The sequence below is a fragment of the Ovis canadensis genome, chromosome 14 (genome assembly GCF_042477335.2).
Source record: "Ovis canadensis isolate MfBH-ARS-UI-01 breed Bighorn chromosome 14, ARS-UI_OviCan_v2, whole genome shotgun sequence".
Classification (NCBI taxonomy): domain Eukaryota; kingdom Metazoa; phylum Chordata; class Mammalia; order Artiodactyla; family Bovidae; genus Ovis; species Ovis canadensis.
Window position 1 is genome coordinate 59,364,724 of NC_091258.1, and position 22,321 is coordinate 59,387,044.

The window sequence follows — 22,321 nt, forward strand, 5'->3', positions numbered from 1 at the left end:
TTACAGAGGACTGGTCTAGAAATAACAGGTGCAATCATTGACACTTTTTGGAGGCTTGCAAGACACAAGTTCTGTTCCTTATTAGACTTTCCTGACTTTTTTCAAGTCAAAATAGATGAGTCCATTTCCATGCCATGGAACCAAACCTTTAACTCAGTAAAGGCAAATTTTCTGACCAGGAAGAAATGAGGTTAACAGACACCATGAGACACATAATATGCTTTTTATTTAACTATCAAAATATTTTATAATGCCCTATTTTGATCATAGATACTTATATTTATAATGATTACCTCAGTAATCATCAAACCAAGTGAGTGATAAAACCCCAATCAATTTTAATCTTCTGAAAATATTCCTCTAAAATACAAGCATGCTTCAGCAATATTGCAGGTTCAGTTCCAGATGACCACAATAAAGTGAATATTATAATAAAGCATGTCACCAGAAACATTTACACTACACTGTCATCTATTAAGTGTACAATAGTATTATGTATAAAACTTAATTTAAAAATACTTTATTGCTAAAAAATATGCTAACCATCACTTGAATTTTCAGTGAATTGTAATCTTTTTGCTGGTGGATGTTGCCTTGATGTTAATGGCTGCTAATTGATCAGAGTGATAGTTGCTGAAGGTTGGAGTGATTGTGATAATTTATTAAAATATAATGAAATTTGCTATATCAATTGGCTCTTCATTTCATGAGCAATTTCTATTTAGCATACAGTGCTGTTTAATAGCATTTTATCCCTTTCAAAATGGGAGTCAATCCTCTCAAACCCTGCTGCTGCTTTATCAACTAAGTTTATGTAACATTCTAAATCTTTTGTTGTCATTTCAATAGTCTTCACAGCATCTTTACCAGGGGCAGATTCCATCTCAAGAAACACTTTCTTCATTCATCCATAAGAAGCAACTCCTCATCTGTGAAAAGGTTATCATGAGATTGCTGCAATAAACTCGCATCTTCAGGCTGCACTTCTAATTCTAGAACTCCTGCTATTTCCACCACATCTGCAGCTACTTCCTCCAGTGAAGTCTTGAACCCCTCAAGGGGTTGGAATCAACTTCTTCCAAACTTTTTAATATTGATATTTTGATCTCATCCCATAAATCACACTGTTTTTAATGGCATCCAGAATGGTGAATCCCTTCCAGAAGGTTTTCAATTTACTTTGCCCATCTCTATCAGAAGAATCATATATACGGAAACATAGCCTTAGAAAATGTATTTCTTAAATAATAAGACTTGAAAATCAAAATGTTACTTGGTTTCTGGGCTGCAGAGTGGATGTTGTATTAGCAGGCAGAAAAACAACATTAATCTCACATCTCCATTGGAGCTCTTGGATGACCAGGTGCATTATCAATGAGCAGTAATATTTTGAAAGGAATCTTTTTTGTCTGAAAGAGTAGGTCTCAACAGTGGGTGTAAAATATTCAGTAAACCATGTAAACAGATGTGCTGCCATCCAGGATTTTTGTTCCATTTACAGAGCACAGGCTGCATAGATTTAGCGTAATTGTTAAGGGACCTAGGCTTTTCAGAATGGCAAATGAGCACTGGCTTCAGTGTAAAATCACCAGCTGCATTAGCCCAAACCAGAGACACAGCCTGTCCTTTGAAGCCAGACATTTTCTTCTCTGTAGCTATGCAAGTGCTAGGTGGCATCTTCTTCCAATAGAAGGCTGTTTCATCTGTATTGAAAATCTGTTGTTTAGCATAGCCACCTTTGTTAATTATCTTAGCTAGATCTTCTGGATAACTTGCTGCAGCTTCTACATCAACACTTGCTTCTTCACCTTGTACTCTTCTGTTATGGAGACAGCTTCTTTCCTTCAACCTCATGAACAAACCTCTGCTAGCTTTTTTTTTTTTTTTTTTGACTGACTGCGTGGTATGAGTGTGTGCTCATCCACTTTAGTCATGTCCAATTCTTTGTGACCCAATGGACTGTAGCCTGCCAGGCTCCTCTGTCCATGGGGATTCTCCAGGCAAGAATACTGGAGTAGGTTGCCATGCTTTCCTCCAGGGGATCTTTCCGACCCAGGGATGGAACTCATGTCTCTTATATCACCTCCATTAGCAGGCAAGTTCCTTACCACTAGTGCCACCTGGGATGCCCACTGTGTGCCATGTGGGATCTTATTTTCTCAACCAGGGGTGGAACCCGCACTGTCTGCATTGGAATTGCTGAGTCTTAACCACTGGACCACGAGGGAAGTCCCCCAGCCTGTGCTAGCTTTTAGTCTTTTCTGCTGCATCTTCCTCTCTCAGCCATCATAAAATTGAAGAGAATTAGGGCACTGCTCTGGATTAGCCTTTGGCTGAAGAGAATGTTGTAGCTGATTTAATCTTCTATCCACACCACTAAAACTTTCTCCATAGCAACAAACAGGCTATTTTATTTTCTTAGCACTCATGTATTCACTGGAGTAGCACTTTTCATTTCCTTCCAGAACTTTCCTTTGCATTGACAACTTGGTTAACTTTCTGGTACAAGAGGCCTAACATTTGGCCTATCTTGACTTTCAACTTGCCTTACTAAGCTTAATCATTTCTAGTTTTTTATTTAAAATGGCAGGTGTACGATGCTTTCTCTTTTTTTGGCTATACTGCATGGCTTGTGGGCTCTTAGTTTCCTGACCAGGGATTGAACCCTGGCTCACGGCATTGAGAACATGGAATTCTAAACACTGGACCATCAGGGAATTCCCATGTAATTCTTTCACTTGAACATTTAGAGGCCATTGTGGGGTTATTAATTAGCTTAATTTCAGTATTGTTGTGTTTCAGGAAATAAGGAGGCCCTAAAGGTCAGGAAGCAACAGTTAGAACTGGACATGGAACAACAGACTGGTTCCAAATAGGAAAAGGAGTACGTCAAGGCTGTATATTGTCACCTGCTTATTTAACTTATACGCAGAGTACATCAGGAGAAACTCTGGGGTGGAAGAAGCACAAACTGGAATCAAGATTGCCGGGAGAAATATCAATAACCTCAGATATGCAGATGACACCACCCTGATGGCAGAAAGTGAAGAGGAACTAAAAAGCCTCTTGATGAAAGTGAAAGTGGAGAGTGAAAAAGTTGGCTTAAAGCTCAACATTCAGAAAACAAAGATCATGGTATCTGGTCCCATCACTTCATGGGAAATAGATGGGGAAACAGTGGAAACAGTGTCAGACTTTATTTTTTGGGGCTCCAAAATCACTGCAGATGGTGACTGCAGCCATGAAATTAAAAGACGCTTACTCCTTGGAAGGAAAGTTATGACCAACCTAGATAGCATACTCAAAAGCAGAAACATTACTTTGCCAACACAGGTCCATCTAGTCAAGGCTATGGTTTTTCCTGTGGTCATGTATGGATGTGAGAGTTGGACTGCGAAGAAAGCTGAGTGCCAAAGAACTGATGCTTTTGAACTGTGGTGTTGGAGAAGACTGTTGAGAGTCCCTTGGACTTCAAGGAGATCCAACCAGTCCATCCTAAAGGAGACCAGTCCTGGGTGTTCATTGGAAGGACTGATGCTGAAGCTGAAACTCCAGTACTTTGGCCACCTCATGTGAAGAGTTGACTCATTGGAAAAGACTCTGATGCTGGGAGGGATTGGGGACAGGAGGAGAAGGGGAAGACAGAGGATGAGATGGTTGGATGGCATCACTGACTCAATGGATATGAGTTTGAATGAACTCCAGGAGTTGGTGATGGACAGGGAGGCCTTGTGTGCTGTGGTTCATGGGTTCGCAAAGAGTCGGACATGACTGAGCGACTGAACTGAACTGAACTGAAGAAAGGGAGAGACAATTAGGGATGACTGATAAGTGGAGAAATTAGACCACACACAACGTTTATTAAGTTTGCTATCTTGTATGGGCCTGGTTTGTGGTGGTGGTTGTTGTTCAGTCACTAAGTCGTGTCTGACTCTTTACGACCCCACGGACTGTAGCACGCCAGACTTCCCTGTCTTTGCCTCCAAACAATTATAATAATAACATCAACTATAACTGGTCACAAATTACCATAAAATATAATAATCATGAAAAAGTTGACATATTTCAAGAATTATCTAAAATATGAGACGGAAATATGAACAAATGCTATTGGAAAAATGGCACCAATACTTGTTCAACATAGGGTTGCCACAAGCGTTCTATTTGTAAAAAGCAAAAATACAGTATCTGTAAATCACAATAAAAATAATAAAAAAAGTATTCCTGCACTGTTAAGTTTATTGACTGGTACTAAAAATTTTTTTAAGCATTTTTCAAAGTATTTTTAAAAATGTATCATTTTAAAAAAACACATACATTGGAACTTCCCTGGGGGTCCAGTAGTTAAGAATCTGCCTTGCAATGCAGATGACGCAGGTTCCTTCCCTGGTGAGGGAACTAAAATTCCACATACCATGGACCAACTAAAACTAAGCCTAAGCACCACAACTAGAGCGTTTGTGCGCCCCACTGAAAGATCCCAAATGATGTAGCAAAAATCCCGCATGCCGCAACTAAGACCTGATGCAGCCAAATAATTTTTTTAAACCATACATTATCTCTAGATAAAACCAAATATGTGTGTGCCTTTTCCCCCTAATAAAGTGGTTTGTGTATTTCCTCTTCTCCAGAGATTTTTGTCCTAATAGCTTTCATTGTTAAGTAGAATGTGTTCAAGGACAAAAACATTTAAAAGACTGAGGGAGTATTGATGAAATAAGAAAGGCAGGAATGGACTTCCCTGGTGGTCCAGTGGTTAGGACTTCCACCGCAGGGGGCGCAGGTTCTGTCCTTGGTCATGGAACTAAGATCCCACATGCCATGCAGCATGGGGAAAAAAAAAAAAAAAAGCAGAATGTTGATAGCTCTTGCATCTGGGTGATAAGTACATGAAGGTTCATCAGACTATTAGTCTCTGTTAGAAAAAAGAAAAAGACACTTCCCTCTGTGAGTTTGCATGGCTCTTAAGAGAATGCTAGCACTCCTGAACATGAATGGTCTGCAAGACGAGGCCCTGACAACCACACCGGTCTCACTCTCCCCAGCTTCCCCTGTGCTTCCTGTCTCTACTCTCTCTGCTCCAGAGGCACTGGACTTCTCGGCCAGTCTCCTCCCACCCAAGAGCTCTGGAACCTACTTTCCCACTACCTGGAAAACTCTCCTCCTTCCACAATGTGGTTGTGAGTATGTACACATCCTTCAGATCTGAAAACAAACATCACTTCCCCTAGGAAGTCTTTCTTGAAAACATTGGCCAGGTCAGAATTTTACTTTATCTTATGGGTTTCCTTCAGAACATTTTAGCAAGTTTTCATTTTACTTGTAATGAATAACAATAGCCAACATTTAATGAGCACTTACTCTGTGTCGGGGGCTGACCTAAGGATTTCAAGGATATCTGTTCATTTGATTCTCTCAAGGCACAGAAAGTGGAAGAAACCTGCTCAAGTCCACATGGTTGGTAAAGGGACAGAGGCAGGACCCTGTCAGTTTGATTCCAGATTTGACATATGAATTGTTCTCCTCAGCTCCCTTCACATGATGTAAATATTATGCATCTCCCCTACCGGACTATTTAATTCCTCAGTTATAGATATTTGGTGGCATAGACTGAATTTTGTCCCTGCCTCAAATTCATGTGTTGAAGCTCCAACCCTCAGTGTAACTGTATTTGAAGATAGGACCTTTACAGAGGGAATTAAATTAAATGAGGTCCTAAGAGCAGGAACTTAAACCAATAGGACTAATATCCTTCATTCTGTCTTAGTCTGTTTGGGCTGCTATAACAGAACACCATAGACTGGATAGATTACAAACATTTATAAAATTTATTGCTCACAGTTCTGGAGGCTGGGAAGTTCAAGATCAAAGCACTGGCATCTTGGGTATCTGGTGAGGGCCCACCTTCTGGTTTGTCGATGGTGATCTCACTGTAACATCACATGGCGGAAGGGGCAAGGGAGCTCTCTCTGAACCCTCGTTTATAAGGGCACTAATCCCATTCATAAGGGCTCTACCCTTATGGTCTAACCATCACAAAGGCCCCATCTCCAAATATCCTCACACTGGGGATTAGGTTTCACGTATGAATGTCGGGGGGGGGCGGGCAGTAAACAAACATTCGGTTTATGGCACCTTGTCAGAAAAAGAAGGGACAACAGTAGTGTGCACGAGCAGAGGCAAGGCCGTGTGAAGACACAGGGAGCCGGCAGCTGGCACCTTGATTTTGAATGTTCAGCCTCCAGAACTGTGACAAATAAATTTGTATTGTTTAAGCCACCCAAGCTGTGGTATTTTGTTATGGCAGCTTAAGCAGACTAATACATTTGGTCTCTTCTCATTTGCCATTATATGCTTTGTACTAAACACCATGTCTAGCACATAGCAGGTCCTCCAAAAATATATACTTTGGTGTCACCACCTTCCTTCACCCTTTCCCTCTCCCAGCCCTGGTTTGACTGCCCTTTTGGGGCTTTATTTGTTATACTTTCCATTTGGTTCTGGAAAGATATGTTTTAAGGTCTCATTCCTTTCTAGAACCTTAATCTTTTAAAGATTTTGAAGCGGCTAAGTCTTCCTAGGGTTTGGCACAAGTGGCATTGCTTTTTTTTTTTTTTTCTGAATATTGTGAAACATTGACTCTTATTAAAGAGTGAGAAACAGAAAAGTAGGCAAGACGACATGTGCACAGGGTGAGACTTGGTGGACTTTTCTGAATAGTGGTTTCGTTGCTGCTGCTGCTGCTAAGTCGCTTCAGTCGTGTCCGACTCTGTGCGACTGACCCCATAGACGGCAGCCCACCAGGCTCCCCCGTCCCTGGGATTCTCCAGGCAAGAACACTGGGGTGGGTTGCCATTTCCTTCTCCAATGCATGAAAGTGAAAAGTGAAAGTGAAGTCGCTCAGTCGTGTCCGACTCTGTGCGAGTGGCTTTGCTTTTGAAGTTTCATAAATATTTGATCAAATGCAAGTTTTCTGACCCTTAAACCTGAGCCCTGGTTCAAGACAACCTGAGTTCTAAGCTTCATCTCTACCTGTGCTTGCATCAGTTCAGTTCAGTTCAGTCAGTTCAGTCACTCAGTCGTGTCCAACTCTTTGCGACCCCATGAATCGCAGCACGCCAGGCCTCCCTGTCCATCACTGCCGGGGTCCAGCCCCGGTGGATCCAGGGTGATTCGAAGGTGGGGGGGATGGGGTCAGAGTCTTTGGAAATATACATATTTAATTACAGATATAGAGAGAGATTAGAAACGGATAGTGTAGTAGGAGATAGTATAGAAAAAGAGGCTGAATAACTTGGTCTACGTGGAATAGCATCCATGCTCCAGATGGGAATTCAGCCAGAAAAACAGGAGCAAGAAATAACAACATGGGGGAATCAGTCTTTCCGGAAACTGATCCATTTTCTTTATTTTTAGGTTTGCTTATATACCTTTTGTTACACATAGGGATGAATACAGAGTCACGCGGGGGTCAGCAGTCCTGACCTTTATCAAAATCAGGTGCTTCACATAAAAAGGTCTCAGGGATTTTATGATCCTTTCTTTCTGATAACCGAAAACTTATTTTTTCCAAGAGTGTTTTTTCTTAAACCAGGCACCACCTTCCAAAGAAAGTTACATTCCTATAGGGTGAGGGTGTAGTGAGTTACAATCAAGAAAGGAATTTATTTAACCCAAGGTTAACATGATTAATCTTAAAGGTTAATACTTATTTCTCCTATATACTTAAAGGTTAATGCTTATTTCTCCTATATGCTAGTTATATTCATTATAAAGGCAGGGAATATGGAGATTTAGCAGCAAACATCAGCCCAACAAATGAAAATCTTTTCACCAATGTTCCCCTTAAGATCTATTTAGTCTTAAGATAGTGATGAAGTTACATTTTTACAGTGTAAGGACACAGCAATTTATAACAAAGTACAGTGATCTATTACAAAACAGAAAATTCATTAACTCAAAAAGTCTAGTATTGCTAACCTTAAAAACTACTATATTTCCTTTTCTATATTTCAAATACATTGATTAATATATTCCCAGGTGCCTAAGGATATGGAGGCCTGGCGGCAATCATTGACTCAACAAGAAGAAAAAGCCCTATGCTAATTAAGACTCTCAAAATACTCCAAAACTCTCTGTGCTGTTTATGGTTGAGAGGTAGTAAACAATCATGTGCATAGTGGCAGGAGTGTGGATAATCCTGTCACACAAGCTAGTCTGTCAGCAGAGAGGTTTGACCTGAAACATCCTTGTCCCACCCAGGGCAGGGAATTAGCAGCAATTATTGACACAGCAAATGAAAAAACCCTTCACCAATATAATTCCTAACCAACCCACTATACTAATAATTTCTAACTCCCCAAAAGAATTTGCCTCTAGTAAGTCTAAAACATCTTGTGCCTCTCAGGTTGGGAGGCTGTAAACAATCACATGTGGCCGGACGAACCTATACAGGCAGGCTAGATAACCTTCAGAGGAGTCCGAAAGCTGAAACACTCTTGTCACACCCAGGAATTTTTATTGCCTTGGAGCTGCACGTTTACTCCTCCGAGAGAAACGGTTATGGGGGAGAGCCCCCGGTAAAGTCAGAGGTGTAGGTGAGAGCATAAAACAAGACTCTGGTTTGGGGGTTAGATGCTCGGGAACAGGGGGTTTCCTGAGGCTTGATCACGCCTTTGCGTGCCTCCTTCCTCATGACCTTTGCCATGGGCAGAGTTCCTCACACTGGCCCCCGGCACATCACCAACTCCCAGAGTTCACTCAGACTCACGTCCATCGAGTCAGTGATGCCATCCAGCCATCTCATCCTCTGTCGTCCCCTTTTCCTCCTGCCCCCCTACCTGTGCTTGGATACTGAGCCTCAAAAATAAACATGGCCTTGAGTTTCCCCAGAGGTCAAAGCTTAGGTAAAGTCCATCATGCTTTGAAAAGCACAAGGTCGTTTTGATGCCTCTTATGAGCACATGTGCAGCTAAGTTGAACTCCTGAGTCTTAGTCATCTGCCTGGCTCCAGCTAGATTTCGTGCTATCCCTCAGAAATACTAAGTTCACTCCTCTCTCAAGGGCTTTGTACTTGCCACAGGAGAATACTTCCCCTATATTTTCCCATTGCAAATATCTGGACTTAATTTTCAGTGTCTACACCAGAATTAAGGCAGGTGATACTGATTACAAGGAAACAACTCAGTGTCAGGGCACTGCGGAAGAAAAGAGATGCTGTTGTTCTATTAGTTCATTTAATCCTCTTGACAGTCCTAAGAGGTATTTAGTATCATTAACCCCACTTTACAGATGAGGAAATTGAGGTCAAGACAGGTTAAGTAAGCTGCTAAAGGTCTCATAACTAGCAAGCAGCAAGGCAAGAACATGAATCCAGGCAGACTGGATCCAGTGTCCAGCTTCTTAACCACAAGATTCTCTGCTTCTCAACATAAATCTAGTTAGCATAGGACCTGGCATGGGATCGCTGGTCCATAAGCCATAGTTATTTCTCTACTCATCTCATACAGCTGGCTCTTCTAATCTTATAATACGACTTCCAGAATGAAGCCAACAACGCTTCCTATTCCATCTTGCCAGAACTCAGGGTCCCTCACTCCATCTTCTCATGCTTGCATGTGCTGAGTAGCTGGAATTGAGGGCTTGAGTAAGGGCTGGATTCCAATCCAGGCTCCATGATTCACTAGCTCTGTAAGCATAGAAATGTTTCATCCATCCCAGGGTCTCAGTTTCCTTACCTGTAAAATGGAGACAATAACAATTGCTATACCCTAGAATTAAAAGGATTTAGTGAGGTGATACATGCAGAACGCTTTCAACCTCACCTGACTCATAAAAAGTGTTCAATAAATTGTCACAATTATGATTACAGGCTTCTCAGTGAGAAGCCGCCAAAGATTCCAAGGCTGTGAAATAGTCTCCCAACTACCTTTAGGGCCAGCTTTGGGACCAGATGACCTCACTGCTTGCAGACAAGGCTGGCTGGCTGAGACTTTTCACCTCACCTAACACAGGATCTGTGCTGTGTGTGCTTAGTCGCTTCAGTCATGTCCAAACACAGAATCTACTAGACACCGAATTCTTGGAGGCAATGTGGTATGGGGGTGATCTCCTGGGTCTCATAGATCTGGATCTGAGTTCCAGCTTTGATTTCTCCTCAGGGCCTCAATTTCTCCACCAGTCAAATGGGAGGGAAGCAGTGTGAGGAGAGATTAAGACTGTGGGTTTGGATTCAGAAGACTGGGTATCATTGATTCTACTCCTTGCTCAACCATGGACTAGCTGTGTGAGCTGAGTGTCTTCACTTCCATGAGCCTCAGTTGTCTGCTTCAATGGGTGCTGTCATTCATCTTCCTGGGGTGGCTGTGAGGATTCCCTGGGACCATGTGTGCCCTCTCTCTGGACACTAGCTGTTAGCATGAGAGACAGTATATACCAGCGGTTAGGAGCTTAGGCTCTAGAGTCAAATTGCAACAGGAATTCAATTCCAGCTTTGGCAATTACTCCTGGTGAGATCTTAGGGAAATCAGCCTCGATTTACTTATCTGTGAAGTAAGAAAAATAACAGTAAATATCTGATAGAACTTGTTAGGAGGATTCAAACAGATGATGCATGTAAAGCACTTTAAACTGGCCTGGTTTGATGTTAGTGACCAAAAACCAGCAAAGATATCATGATGCAGATTTTTAAAATATCCTTTTCTAGAATGCAAATGCATTTGCCCTGAGGAGTTGAAAATATGTTCTGGGCCTTCAGGATGGGAATGGGATTCAAGTCTAAAAACGACAACAAAAACCAATCAAACAAAAAAACCCAAACAAAAACCTTATTTATAGATGAAGTTAAACCAAGGTCAATGTGACCACATCACACCCGATTCCACATCTATAAGATCAATCCTATTTAACTATAGTGTAGCTCGGATGTTGAATTCTCACCAGAAAAAGGTCAGAGTCCCAGCAATGCCCATGTTCACTGTGGAACCTGAGACAAGTGACCACCTCTAGCCCTCCGCGTTCAACCTGGCTAGTAATAGACGGATTCAATGAGATGAGAAATAAAGGGCTTAAAGTCGGAGCTGTTGTTAACAATGCTACAGCGCCTGTCTTTCCCCTACTATCTGAAGGATTATTAGCTCCCACGTGCCCAGGCACTCGCCTTCGCAGGTCTCGGTTCCCACTGCTCCAGGATCCTCTGAGTCACGCCCCCCTCAGCATGGCCCCTTCCAGATCCTCCCCCATGCCACACCCCACCCCCATTTCTTCACTAGCCACGGGAAAGAGACGCCAAACAACACTCGCCAGAACCCCAAAGCTGCAAAGAAGCAAAAGGGACAGAATTGTACCCGCCGCCCGAAACCGCTGGGCTTGGCTCCCTCTGGCCCTCTGATCAATCAAAGGCGAAGAAGCGAGCCTCGGGACCAATGAGAAGCGGAAGCGGTGGCGCAATGCCCCGCCTCCTTAAAGCGCCCTCACGCCTGATTGGATGCGTCCAAGCTAAGCCACTTAGGAGTGGGGCCAACCTATCCACCGTGCTATGTCAGCAAGGATAGTGGGCCGTCGACCCACCTCAGAATGGCATGGTGTGTCAGCACCAAAACGCCGCCTAATCAGAAAGCCCGCTGGCCGGGTTCTAACCCGGGGCAAGTTAATGGCAGGGCAGCATAATGGGTCATTCTCTTTACGGTGTAGCAGCGGTTGGTACGTGAAGTACGCGGTTAAATCCCGACTCAGCTGACTGTTAAGGCGTCAATGGAGCATTGACTGCCCACGCTTGTGTCTTCTGTTTCCCTATACTCCCGGATGGGGCAGGGTGCGTTCTGCAGCCAATTAATCGTTCAGCAGGGCAAAAGGCGGGAAAGGGGAGCTACCCACAAGCATTCAAAGCCTGGCTGCCTTCCCCGCCCCCCGCCCCCCCCATGCCCCTATCCAATCACATTCATTTCTCCACAGATTGTAAGGGGTTGAGAGAAAGGTGAAAGACTTTGCAGTGAGAGTTACTCAGGATGTTAAGACAGAACCAAGAAAGAAGTGATATCCCTGAGCCCTTACGGAGGGAGCTTCCAAGGTGATGCAGATGGAGGAGGTTCAGTCTTTTAGAGGATGGGACAAGCAATTTCCGCAGCTACAAAACCTTGAGGACCAGTTGGTGGATGAGATCTCAGCCTTAGAGGCCTGAAGTCTAAGTCCGCAGACCAATCAGACTTAAGGCCTCCTCGCCACAGCGCCGGCCAGGTGGGCAAGAGCTTGGGCTCTGCAGCCAATCAGCGGAGGTCGCGAGGCAGAGGCGGGGATTGAAGGGCAAGGGGAGGGCGGGGAGTGGAGCCAAGACAGAGGGTGTGGCCAGTACTGCAGCCAATCAGCTTCTGCCTCGGATTCCCTGCAGGACCAGCGAGCTGTGCACGTGGTCAGGCTTCGCGCAGTGAGCCTCGCGCCGCTCCGCTTTCTAACGGCCACTCGGGTTTGTGCTGCCCTGAGTGAATGTGAGGCTGAGTGGGAAGAGGAACAGGGCCTGAGTCGGTAAGCATCATGGATTTTCTTACTTTTCTTCGGGCTTGGACCTGGCCCAGGTAAAGCTGAGGTATGGGGGCTTGAGTGGTTGTCGTGAGGAGGAAGATTGAGAAGGAAGGAGGGCTTTGGCCTCTAGGGACTCCTTCTTCCCTGGAGAGGTTGGAAATTGGGTCTCTTGGGCACTGTTGGGCCCAGCTGGGCAGAAACCAGGCCAGCATGTCTTATGAATTGGTCCGTTGTCCCTGAGATAGCCTGATTTGGAAATATGTTTTGGGGCAGTTGTAGGCACTTGGAGCTCTGTGTGCGGTCAGTAGCCATGTGGTATGGCCTCTGAACCATCACAGGTTGTCTGGGTTCTGGACTGAGCCTGGATCTGGTGACTAGAGAGATCTGTGACTCTCCAGAGGTTAGTGGGAGTCTTTGACCAAGAAATGAAACTAGTAAGCACTTGAGAGGCCTTCTGGAGTTTCTGGATCCAGCCTGGGCTGAGAGTAAGTGTTGATGAAGTCAAAAGCCCAACAGGAAGTTGTCAAGAGTCTTTGCATCCTGGCTGTGCTGGGACCATGTGGCTGCAAGGCCTTGGGGGTGGGGAGGTCTCTGGATTCCAGGTTGGGGTGCTCACGGAAGATTTTCCAGTACTGGGTACAAGTTGGACAATGTGGCAAAGAGGTTAGGCCCGTGGTGTTCTGGAGGTTCCAGGGAGAGGAGCGTGTCTCTGAATTCCAGCAGATTGTTTGCCCTCCGTGAAGTATTATTGACTTGTGGTGGCCCTAGACAGAATCAGGATTGAGTTGTGTTTGGGACCTTTTAGTTCCTGTCCCCATTTTTCCCCCAAACTGTTTCTGGTCATTTCCAGAAGATATCAGGTTATAAGCATGGGGCGGGGGCTTGGGGAAGATGGACGTTGTATTGGACACAGGAGGAGGTGTGTGAGATATCCTGCTCTTTAGGAAGTCACTTGTGCTGTCTTTACTGAAGATTTTTATACTTATGGTGCAGGAAGTTGATAGCTAATTTCACTCAGCTGTTCAAATTCTACGAAGTATTAAAGCTTTCAGGGTGCTTTCATGTACACCCAGAGTTCTCAAACCAAAGGTGAGGTGCAAGGGGGTAGTCTATGAGTGGATTACAAGGGTCTGTGAGCTCCTGGAAGTAATCAGAAAAACTGTATGTGTATTGTTGGGGCCAGGGGTGGGGAGGGGAGCAGCCACAAAGAAGAGGAGTGGATCCTGTCCGAGGATGGTTCAGAGCAGTCTGTGACTCTCTTGTCATTCATATGCAAAATGGTATGAGAATCTACAATTTTCTGATGTAAAGAGTTGATTTCATAACATACGATTTTAAAAAGGATAGTGAACCCCTGAGAGGTTAACAACTACTAGATTAAAGCAGGCCCCCCTATTATCTATTAGGCAAAACTAGAAATGGGAGATTTTCCTTCTTCTCCCCACATCTGGTGTTAGCGCACACTTCAAGGTGTCTCACACACTAGCCTGCCTGTCCAAGCTCAGTTTCCATGCCCCTTCCACCCATTCAGGGCCACACCATTCTGAAGAGTATAGATCTAGGGTTGAGGCTCATGTGAGCCTGGGTAGTGGACCATTTGGACAAGGAGGTCAGGGGTTTTGAGTTCCCAAAGTATGGTCTAGAATTGCGAGGTACAAGTGTGTACTTCCTAGATACCCTTGGACTTCTCAGCCTAAGGGGAGGGACACAACTGAAGGTCAGAGTGGCGCCCTCTGGATTTGAGGCAATATGGATATTCAACACTGGTGGAAAGTAGTCCCTGTGAGGAAGTTGAAGGTCTCAGAAGAGTTAGCCCCAAGTTAAGGCTGAAGAAGAAAGCTGTCTATTGTGAAGATGCAGTGGAATCTAAATTGTTTTTATTTCTAGTCTGGTTCTTTTGCCACTTAATCTACAAAAAGTGTGCTATAATAGGGTCTCTATGACCTAGATTCAGCTCACCTGCCTATTACTGTATCCAGATCTTGGGTTATGTAGAACATAGATTTAAGGGAAGAAAGAAGCGCATCCACTCTGTGGCATCTCTTGTCCGGTATGTCTTGGATGTACTTAACTAAAGAATGAACACTTCAAGTTTTCTGTAGGGTTTGGGTAATTGGTTTTAAGCTGTATAAAATGTGGGAAGTTTAATCACCTTAATTTGCAGAAAGTGATGTGTCTCCAGGAAGAGTGGAAAGTTCATAGAACTTTCCTAAATTGAATCTTGTTTAACCTGACTTTGGAGGTACTTAATATTTAATACATGAGACAAAGGGAGTATTTTTCATAAAACAAATAAGCATACCTCTAATTGGCATATTCTGATGGTTTAGCCATTTTTTTTTTAAGAGGCAGATTCTTTTTAAAAATTAGTTTATTTGGTTGCACCAGGTCTTAGTTGCATCACACAGGATCTTTCGCTTTTCCTTGTGGCATGCAGGATCTCTAGTTGCATAATATGAACTCTTATTTGCAGCTTGTGGGAGGGATCTAGATCCCTGGCCAGGGATCGAACCTGGCCCCTCTGTGTTGGGAGCACAGAGTCTTAGCTACTGAGGGAAGTCCCCTGATGGTTTAAGTTTTAATTATAATATTTAGAGAGAATCCGTACTTATATTGCTATTTTGACATTTTTTACATCAAGCTGAGTTGTGCTTGAAGGGGCTCATGGTCAGGTATATCAGTAAGAATAAAAGATATCAGATTTCAAACTTTACTTAGTAATATAAGTATTATAAAGGACTGAGAGGCAAAAATCATACCTCCTTTTCCCACATGCTTCTCTTCCAATTATATCCTATGTAAACTCTCCTGCCTACTCCACTCTATCCCAAGATGCAGACTTGTGTCCGCAAAACCTGTGGTTTCCTAGCTCCACCCCAGAGAGACAACTCAATAGGAGATTCCTATTGAGGCAGCCTGGCAAGTGGAGGGTGGGCAAGGTTTCTGAGACGGGGGGGGGGGGTGGGGGAGAGAAAAGAAACACAACATCCTCTGGTGGTCCAGTGATAAAGAGACTGCGCTTCCAGTGCAGGTGGCAAGGCTTCCCTTGTTGGGGAAGTTCCTCATGACTTGTGGCCAAAGGCAAGAAAAAGAGGAAGAGTCAGCAGTGTGCTTACCTTCCAAGTCAAAGTGGTACTTGCTTCTGCTGTCACTGCTCAGTGAAAGATGGTCTGGACTGTGCAGTCAAGAATGTAGGCAGGAAGAAGGGCTGAGGTGTAGCGGGCCCGACAGCTCTAAGGAGGCAGTCTCTAAAGGGATAGCCTTAGGTGAGGGTAGACACCAAGTTGGAGGGAAAGATGGGGTTTCCCAACCTTGGGGGCTTTAGTTCACTGAACAGAGAGTCCCCTCACCCCTTACCCTCCCTGTTAGGTTTCCTGAAAGCCCCTTGGCGCTCCCTGTCAACTGCATTTGGATAAGAAAATGCTACTCTTTGAGCACAGCCTCCAACTCTTTTGAACATCAATGGGCAAACCACCAGTGGGGGAGCTGAGTCACGGCCACATGCTGTAGGCCTGGGAAGTGAGGGGGACCCCACTCCCTGGGTGATGACATCATCTTCCAGACCCCTATACCTACAGTTGGGGTTCCTCCTTTGTGGCTTCTCCCACTTATTCCACATCCTCAGAGAGTATTTCTGTGTGGGAGGAAGGATGTTTTCCCTCCATATACATACACGTCAAGGATTGGTGTTTTTCGTGTCCAAGTCAAGGGTCTTTTATATGGGTATTTTATGGGTCCCTGGGTGTGGTGGTGTGAGGAGTTAGAAAGCTTAGAAATGGAAAATATTTAACGACCAGAGTAGCAAATGAATACAACTTCCCCATTTGCATTTTCCCTTTCACTCTGACTCATCTTCCCCTCTCCCCACACTATTATTGCTCCTCCACTGGCCCCACCCATTGGCACACCCTGTCTGATCTAGGAAGGGATAACATCTGCTTGGACCCAAGCTAGAATGAGAGGTAGAATGAAGGTGTGTTAGGTCTCAACAGAGTAGAAGGGTGGTCTGAACATTTGGGGGTCCTGAAGCCAAAAGGCGAAACAGGAGTTTGAGAGACATAATATTTGAGTCTAGGAGGGAATCAGACTCTAGCATCTAGTAGAGAAGCCTTGGGGAAAGCAGACTGGGTCTTGTCATCAGAACAGCCTACCAGTGCCTGACTTGTTACTCTTCTAGTTATTTATTAGGCATATGTCAAGCACATATCGTAAGCTATCTAGCAATACCTGTTCTATGCATGAAAAATCTGCAAGAAATAATAAACAAAAAGAAATGTGAGTCTCTCAGACCTCATCTTTTCCCCAGGTTAAGGAGTGCTAAACTGTGAAAAGAGGGCAAATCTCCGAGGACCTTCATCCCCCGGGCAGGAAGTCAAAGAAACCCCGCAAGTCCTGATTTCAGAGAAATGTCATTTGTCACCGGCCCAAGAAAAGTTTTTCTCTTTGGAGACCACCGCAGGCCCTTCCTGGGGTTGCCCCCTTCAAAGCGTGATGGGAGGATCTGAGTCACTCACATACCCTGTCCCCAGCGATGGCCCAGATGGCCTGGGTCATTCCCACAGAGGAGTGGAAGCTTCCCAGTACCAAGTCAGAGAGAGGGAGGAGGAGGCATGCTTTTGGCCCTCTTTCGCTCTCTTCTTAGAATCCAGATGTTTCAGTCCTTTTTACTTTTGAGGTAGTATAAAGAGCTTCCAGCTGCTAGAGCTCTACTGACACCTCTAAGAAACAGAACTAATACTATTTGAATGATGCTACGTACTGAGAAACCACTTTCACATACATCATGTCATTTCATCTTCACCCCACCTCATAATGAGGTAGGCAGAGCTTATCCCTATTTCACAGATGAAGTAACTGAGGCTCAAAGAGGTGACTTGCCCAAGGTGACTCAACTAGCAGATGGCAGAGATGAGAGTCAAATGCAGGTCTGATTATCCCAAAGTTCTTATTGCTTCAGATATAATTCTTTGACTCCAGAAATTCACAGATGAAATAAGACCAGAGGTCAGGAGGCAGAATGCTTGAGTTCTGGAAGGAGAGGAGTGGTCTCTCCTGGAGGGGTGAAGCTCAGCCAGGGGTGTAAGACCACACCCCTTGGGGGACTGTGGCAGACTGATACTTGGGACACCCAATGGAAGACTGTGAAGTCAGGGGCGGGGCTAGCTCCAGAGTAGGGGGGCCAGGAGCCCCAGCAGCAGTTCAGAGCATGCGGTGTCCAGGAGGAAGCTACAACCGGTGAGTGGTTGCTTCTCCCCAACTGAGACTTTCCTCCCATTACATTCCTCTTTCTGTCCACTTCCTGCCAGCCTGTACCCCTCCCTGTGAGGTGTCCAAGTAGTAATTCCTCCCTCTACGGGATCTGTACTCAGGGTGAGCCTACACTTAGGAATATGCCTGCTGGGCTCTGGGACACTTAGGTCTGTCTCTTTGTATCTGGGTTCCCAGTTCTCTTCTTAAAAGCCAAGGTGGTGGTTTTGATGTGTGACAAACTTCTGCCTTGTTGGGTTCTGTCTTTCTAATCTTCACTTTTGGCTTATGAAAAACAAAATTGAACTGTCTCCTTATCCTTATCTTGAGAGGAAACAGCCTCTCCCTCCACAGTTTCCATTTCCCTTTCGCCTGCTTCCTCCAAGGTCAAAGCCTTTTCCGACATCTCTCCATCCCTGGGTGAGGAGCCTTCTCTCCTGTGGGTTCCAGCCTGCTCACTTTATCTCACTGCATGGGAGCTTTTGGTCACTTCCAGTTCTTTCTCTGAGGATGGTTTCTAGAAGTTTCATCCTGAGGGAGATGATCAGTTGATGCCTTGAGCCTGCTTTCTGCAGCTATGACCCCATCTTGCTGCCCTTTTTTCCTCTCAGGACCCTCAGCCCCACATGACAGGCTTGCAGGAGGAGGACACACTGGCTTTCTAAACTCCCATGAAACGGTGTCTAGCTCCACCCCTAACTTACAGGGCTGACTGGGTTTTGTGGTGATCCTGTCTGGAATGAGAGCTGGGGCCTGTTCGGGGGTCTTTCCCTGCAGAGGAGCTTGGAGAAGCAGAAATATCAGTGTCTGCTCTCCTTTAAGTCAGACATTGCCAACTCTGCTCTCCCTTAAGTCAGACATTGCCAACTGGCAGGACCCATCTATCCACTACTTGAGATAGCTCTTCAATGTGCAATCCTTGTTCTTTTAAGTCCTGAATTTGGTCTAATTTCCATTCTCTCACCACCTCCACACCTGCTATGATTCTGAACAGCCTCGGGTTTTCTCTTGGGTCATTTTTTCTGCTCCATTCAGGACAGAGAACTGATTCAAATCCAGCAACTCACTTTCTTCCCTCACCTCCACAGGCTTGAGTATGCGGTTCCTCCCTCCCCTTTTCACCACGGACCCTACACTGTGGCCTTTCTCTCAGAACCTCTGAGATTGGTACCAAGGCAAGGCACAATGCCCCTGTCCCCAACAAGACTGCCTAGTCCCTATGCTTCTGATCGGCTGGTACGGTTAGCAGCCAGGCTCCGGCCAGCACTATGTGATACCCTGATCACAGTGGGGAGCCAGGAGTTCCCTGCCCACAGCCTGGTCCTGGCAGGTGTGAGCCAGCAACTGGGTCGCAGGGGCCACTGGGCTGTGGTGAAAGGCATCAGCCCTTCCACCTTTGCCCAACTTCTGCACTTTGTTTACGGGGAGAGTCTAGAGCTGCATCCTGGGGAACTGGGGCCCCTTGAGGAGGCAGCCAGAACACTGGGGGTGCAGTCCCTGGAGGAGGCATGCATTAGGGCTCGAAGGGACATGGCTAGAGAAGAGCTGGGTCCAGGGCTGAAGAACCAACAGGAGGAGCTAGAGAAACACACAAGGGACTCGATGAGAGGCGTGGGGGCCTTTGGGGAGAAGCAGAGACCAGAGAAGTTTGTTAGAACTGGTGGGAAAGAGCAGGAGACGTTGCACAGGCCGCGGCCGCCAAGAGAGAGCCCTGACATGGCAGAGGCAACTCTGGAGGGTCGAGGGGAGCAGATGAGACCAAAGGAGCAACTCCACCAAGCCCTTGTTGGCCATGGCAGAGTCAGTGGGAAGCAAGAAGTAATCATGTGGTTGAGGGACAGTGCAAAGGGCTCTGAGGAAAGTCTGCGGGAGTTCCCTGGCCCCCTTCCCCCAGCAGGTTCCTTCCAAACTGGCACCACCCCCAGCCCTTGGTGGGCTGAGGCCCCTTGGTTGGGGGAGGGCCAGCCTGCCCTGTGGAGCATCCTTCTGTTGCCACCTAGATATGGCACTCCCTTCTCCCATAGCATCCCTATGACTGGAGCCTGGCAAGAGGTCTGGCCTCGGGACCAGAGGTGAGTCGAAGGGCTTATGGAAGACCTCTGGCTGGGAGGGAGTGGTTCAGGAGAGGCAGCAGTGATGGGTGGAAGGGTACCACATCTCTTATCTCTACTATACATTTCCTGAGTTGAGGTAGGACAAGAAGTTGTCACCACAGGGCAAGCCAAAGCCCAGGCCCCACAGAGGACTTATGACTCCTCCCTCCCCAGAAAGGGATCTGCAGGATCCCAGGTGTAACCAAGGCTGTAACTCTTCCCCATCCCACCCCCAGGATCCCACTGCCCCTAAACCTCCATAAAGGCCTTTGGAGCCAGAACCAGCTGGCCTCCTCCAGCCCCACCCCAGGTAAGCCCCTCACTGCCTGGCATGCACCCTGTAACGTGGTCTCGAGGCTGGGACTGAGGCCAGGGCTCCAGGAGTCCAGCTTGAGCAGGGTGCCTGCTTCACTCTGTTCCCTCCAGGTTCCCTCCCCCAGGGCCCCACACAGCTCAGCCCTGGGGAGCCGGAAGAGTCTGATCACAGGCACACAGGTGAGTAGAGTGAGGGTGCTTTTGCCTCAGCGCCACTATGGCCCCAGCCTGAGTGTTCCAGTGACCCGGCTCTGGGAATCCCAGCCCTGCCCTCCTTTGCCTTTTGTTCCCACAGGTAAACTAGCAACCTGTGTGAGTCAGGTCGGCACCGCAAGCCGTCCATCTCACCCACACCCTCCCCCACCCACTCCTGCTCGGTCTCGGCCCTATTCTTGTTCTGTCTGTGGGAAGAGGTTTTCACTCAAACATCAGATGGAGACGCACTACCGTGTCCACACAGGTACGGGCGTCCTGCCCTGTGCAAACTGCTTCCTTCCAAACTCCAGTGGGCCCGCTCCTAAGTCCCTCTGTGAGTGCCGTGCTCCCGAGCAACAACCTTGCCCAGCTGCCCCTACCTACCCCTAGGCGAGCCTTCACGCCCCTTTTTTTCCTTCATGAGCCTTCCCCTCCACCTTCCCTAGGAGAGAAGCCCTTCTCCTGTAGCCTGTGTCCCCAGCGCTCCCGGGACTTCTCAGCCATGACCAAGCACCTGCGGACGCACGGGGCCGCACCCTACCGCTGCCCTCTGTGCCAGGCCGGCTGCCCCAGCCTGGCCTCCATGCAGGCGCACATGCGTGGCCACTCTCCCAGTCAGCTCCCGCCGGGATGGACCATTCGCTCCACCTTCCTCTACTCCTCCTCCTCGAGGCCATCTAGGGCCTCGACCTCTCCCAGTAGGCCCTCTTCCTCCACCACCTGACGGGGCGTCAGTAACTTCTTTGGCTTCAGCCAAGCTTACAATTAAAGAATGAAAGACGGGCCGGCGAGCAGGCTTCTGATTCCGCACCGCGGCTGCGGCAGCCTAGCAAACTCGGCTCCAAGAAGCACCGCGGGAAGGGAGCCAGGAGCCCTCTCCCAGACGGCCTCGGGCCGCGGACCTGGGCCAGAGAGCCCCTGTGGGGTGAGGGCAGTGAAGTTTGCACGAATGACGGTTAACTGTGCGAGGACTGGCGATTCATCACCAAAATAAAGCTTCCTGTGCTCTCCTCTCGGGACCAGAAAGTAGAGTCCAGCTTTTCGTCTGCGCGTCGGGGGCAGCCTTGCCCTTAGTCCTGTAGCGGCCCCTGGTGGTTCAACGTGGCGCCACCTCCTCCGTCTCCCGGGGCTTCTGATCCTCCCCTCGAGGCAGCGGGCCGCGAGGACAGGGTGGTGTCCAGACCGACTTCGCGGCAAGCCCTGTGTGGAAAGGCTGTGAGAACCCAAGTTACTGGTCCCTTTCACAGCAAGCAACTGCGCACCAAGTCTGAGTCTGGGTCGTCTAGCCCGGGGCTCGAAAGGAACGCATGTTATGCTCTGCTTTCAGGCACCCGACTCCTTTCCGGAGCACAAGAGCCGAAAGGCCGCAGCCCCTCCAGTATCTTCCCTCCACGCCATACGGAGCGGCTGCCGGGTCAAACTCCAAACTGAGGCGGCCGCCCCTTACCCAGCCCATGCCTCCTGCAGTCGCGAACTTCATCTCCCAGTGTCCCTGAGGGTCCAAGGCCCGCTGCACTCTGGGAGTGGTAGTTCACGCGGGCCGCTGGTCTCGACAAGAACAATAGGAGGAGTCTGGGGCGAGAACCACATCTCCCGGCGGCCCAGGAGATGGCTCTCTGGGCCGGTTCAGGCTCCCATAGTCCCAGTTCTCGCGGCCCTAGCTCGCGGCGGAAGGAGCGAGGCGCTCGAACTACATTTCCCGGAGACCCTTGCGCCTCGCCCTCTCCCGCCGCGACGCGGGATCTAGGCTCTTTAGGTGCGGTCTAAGGGTGACCAGCCGGCGGGCCTCGGACTCCCGCTCCCGTGGTGCCCCGCGCGGCCGGCCCAGCCCCCGCCTCGTGTCGGCCCCGCGGCGGCGCTGGTTGTTGTCGTGAGCCTAAGCCGCCCCGCCCCTCCTCTGCTCCCCTCCCCCCGGCCCTGCGTACGGGCCGCCCCTCCCCCCGCCTCCCCGGCCC

At 47.4% G+C, this 22,321-nt stretch overlaps 1 protein-coding gene across 2 annotated transcripts; it reads left to right on the forward strand.

Annotated features, from left to right (window-relative positions):
- The first annotated feature begins 17,289 nt into the window (after nt 1–17,289).
- On the forward strand, nt 17,290–21,392 carry ZBTB32 (zinc finger and BTB domain containing 32). 2 transcript variants are annotated; one of them, XM_069550522.1, is made up of 7 exons: nt 17,358–17,751; nt 18,852–18,938; nt 19,788–19,835; nt 20,093–20,166; nt 20,283–20,351; nt 20,467–20,631; nt 20,813–21,392. In XM_069550522.1, the coding sequence occupies exons 1-7, from the start codon at nt 17,648–17,650 to the stop codon at nt 21,088–21,090; spliced, it is 825 nt and encodes a 274-aa protein (XP_069406623.1). In that variant the 5' UTR covers nt 17,358–17,647; the 3' UTR covers nt 21,091–21,392. The 2 variants fall into 2 exon arrangements, with proteins under 2 accessions (XP_069406622.1, XP_069406623.1); XM_069550521.1 differs by having other exon boundaries at nt 17,290–17,751; nt 18,852–19,835.
- Nucleotides 21,393–22,321: the final 929 nt, after the last annotated feature.

Excerpts from the sequence above, each read along its gene's own strand:
- ZBTB32 (XM_069550521.1), top strand. The coding sequence starts at position 17,648 with ATGGAAGACTGTGAAGTCAGGGGCGGGGCTAGCTCCAGAGTAGGGGGG. Across the intron at positions 17,752-18,851 it reads CCAGGAGGAAGCTACAACCG|GCTTGAGTATGCGGTTCCTC; the intron begins GTGAGTGGTTGC and ends TCACCTCCACAG. Across the intron at positions 20,167-20,282 it reads CTCCTCCAGCCCCACCCCAG|GTTCCCTCCCCCAGGGCCCC; the intron begins GTAAGCCCCTCA and ends TGTTCCCTCCAG.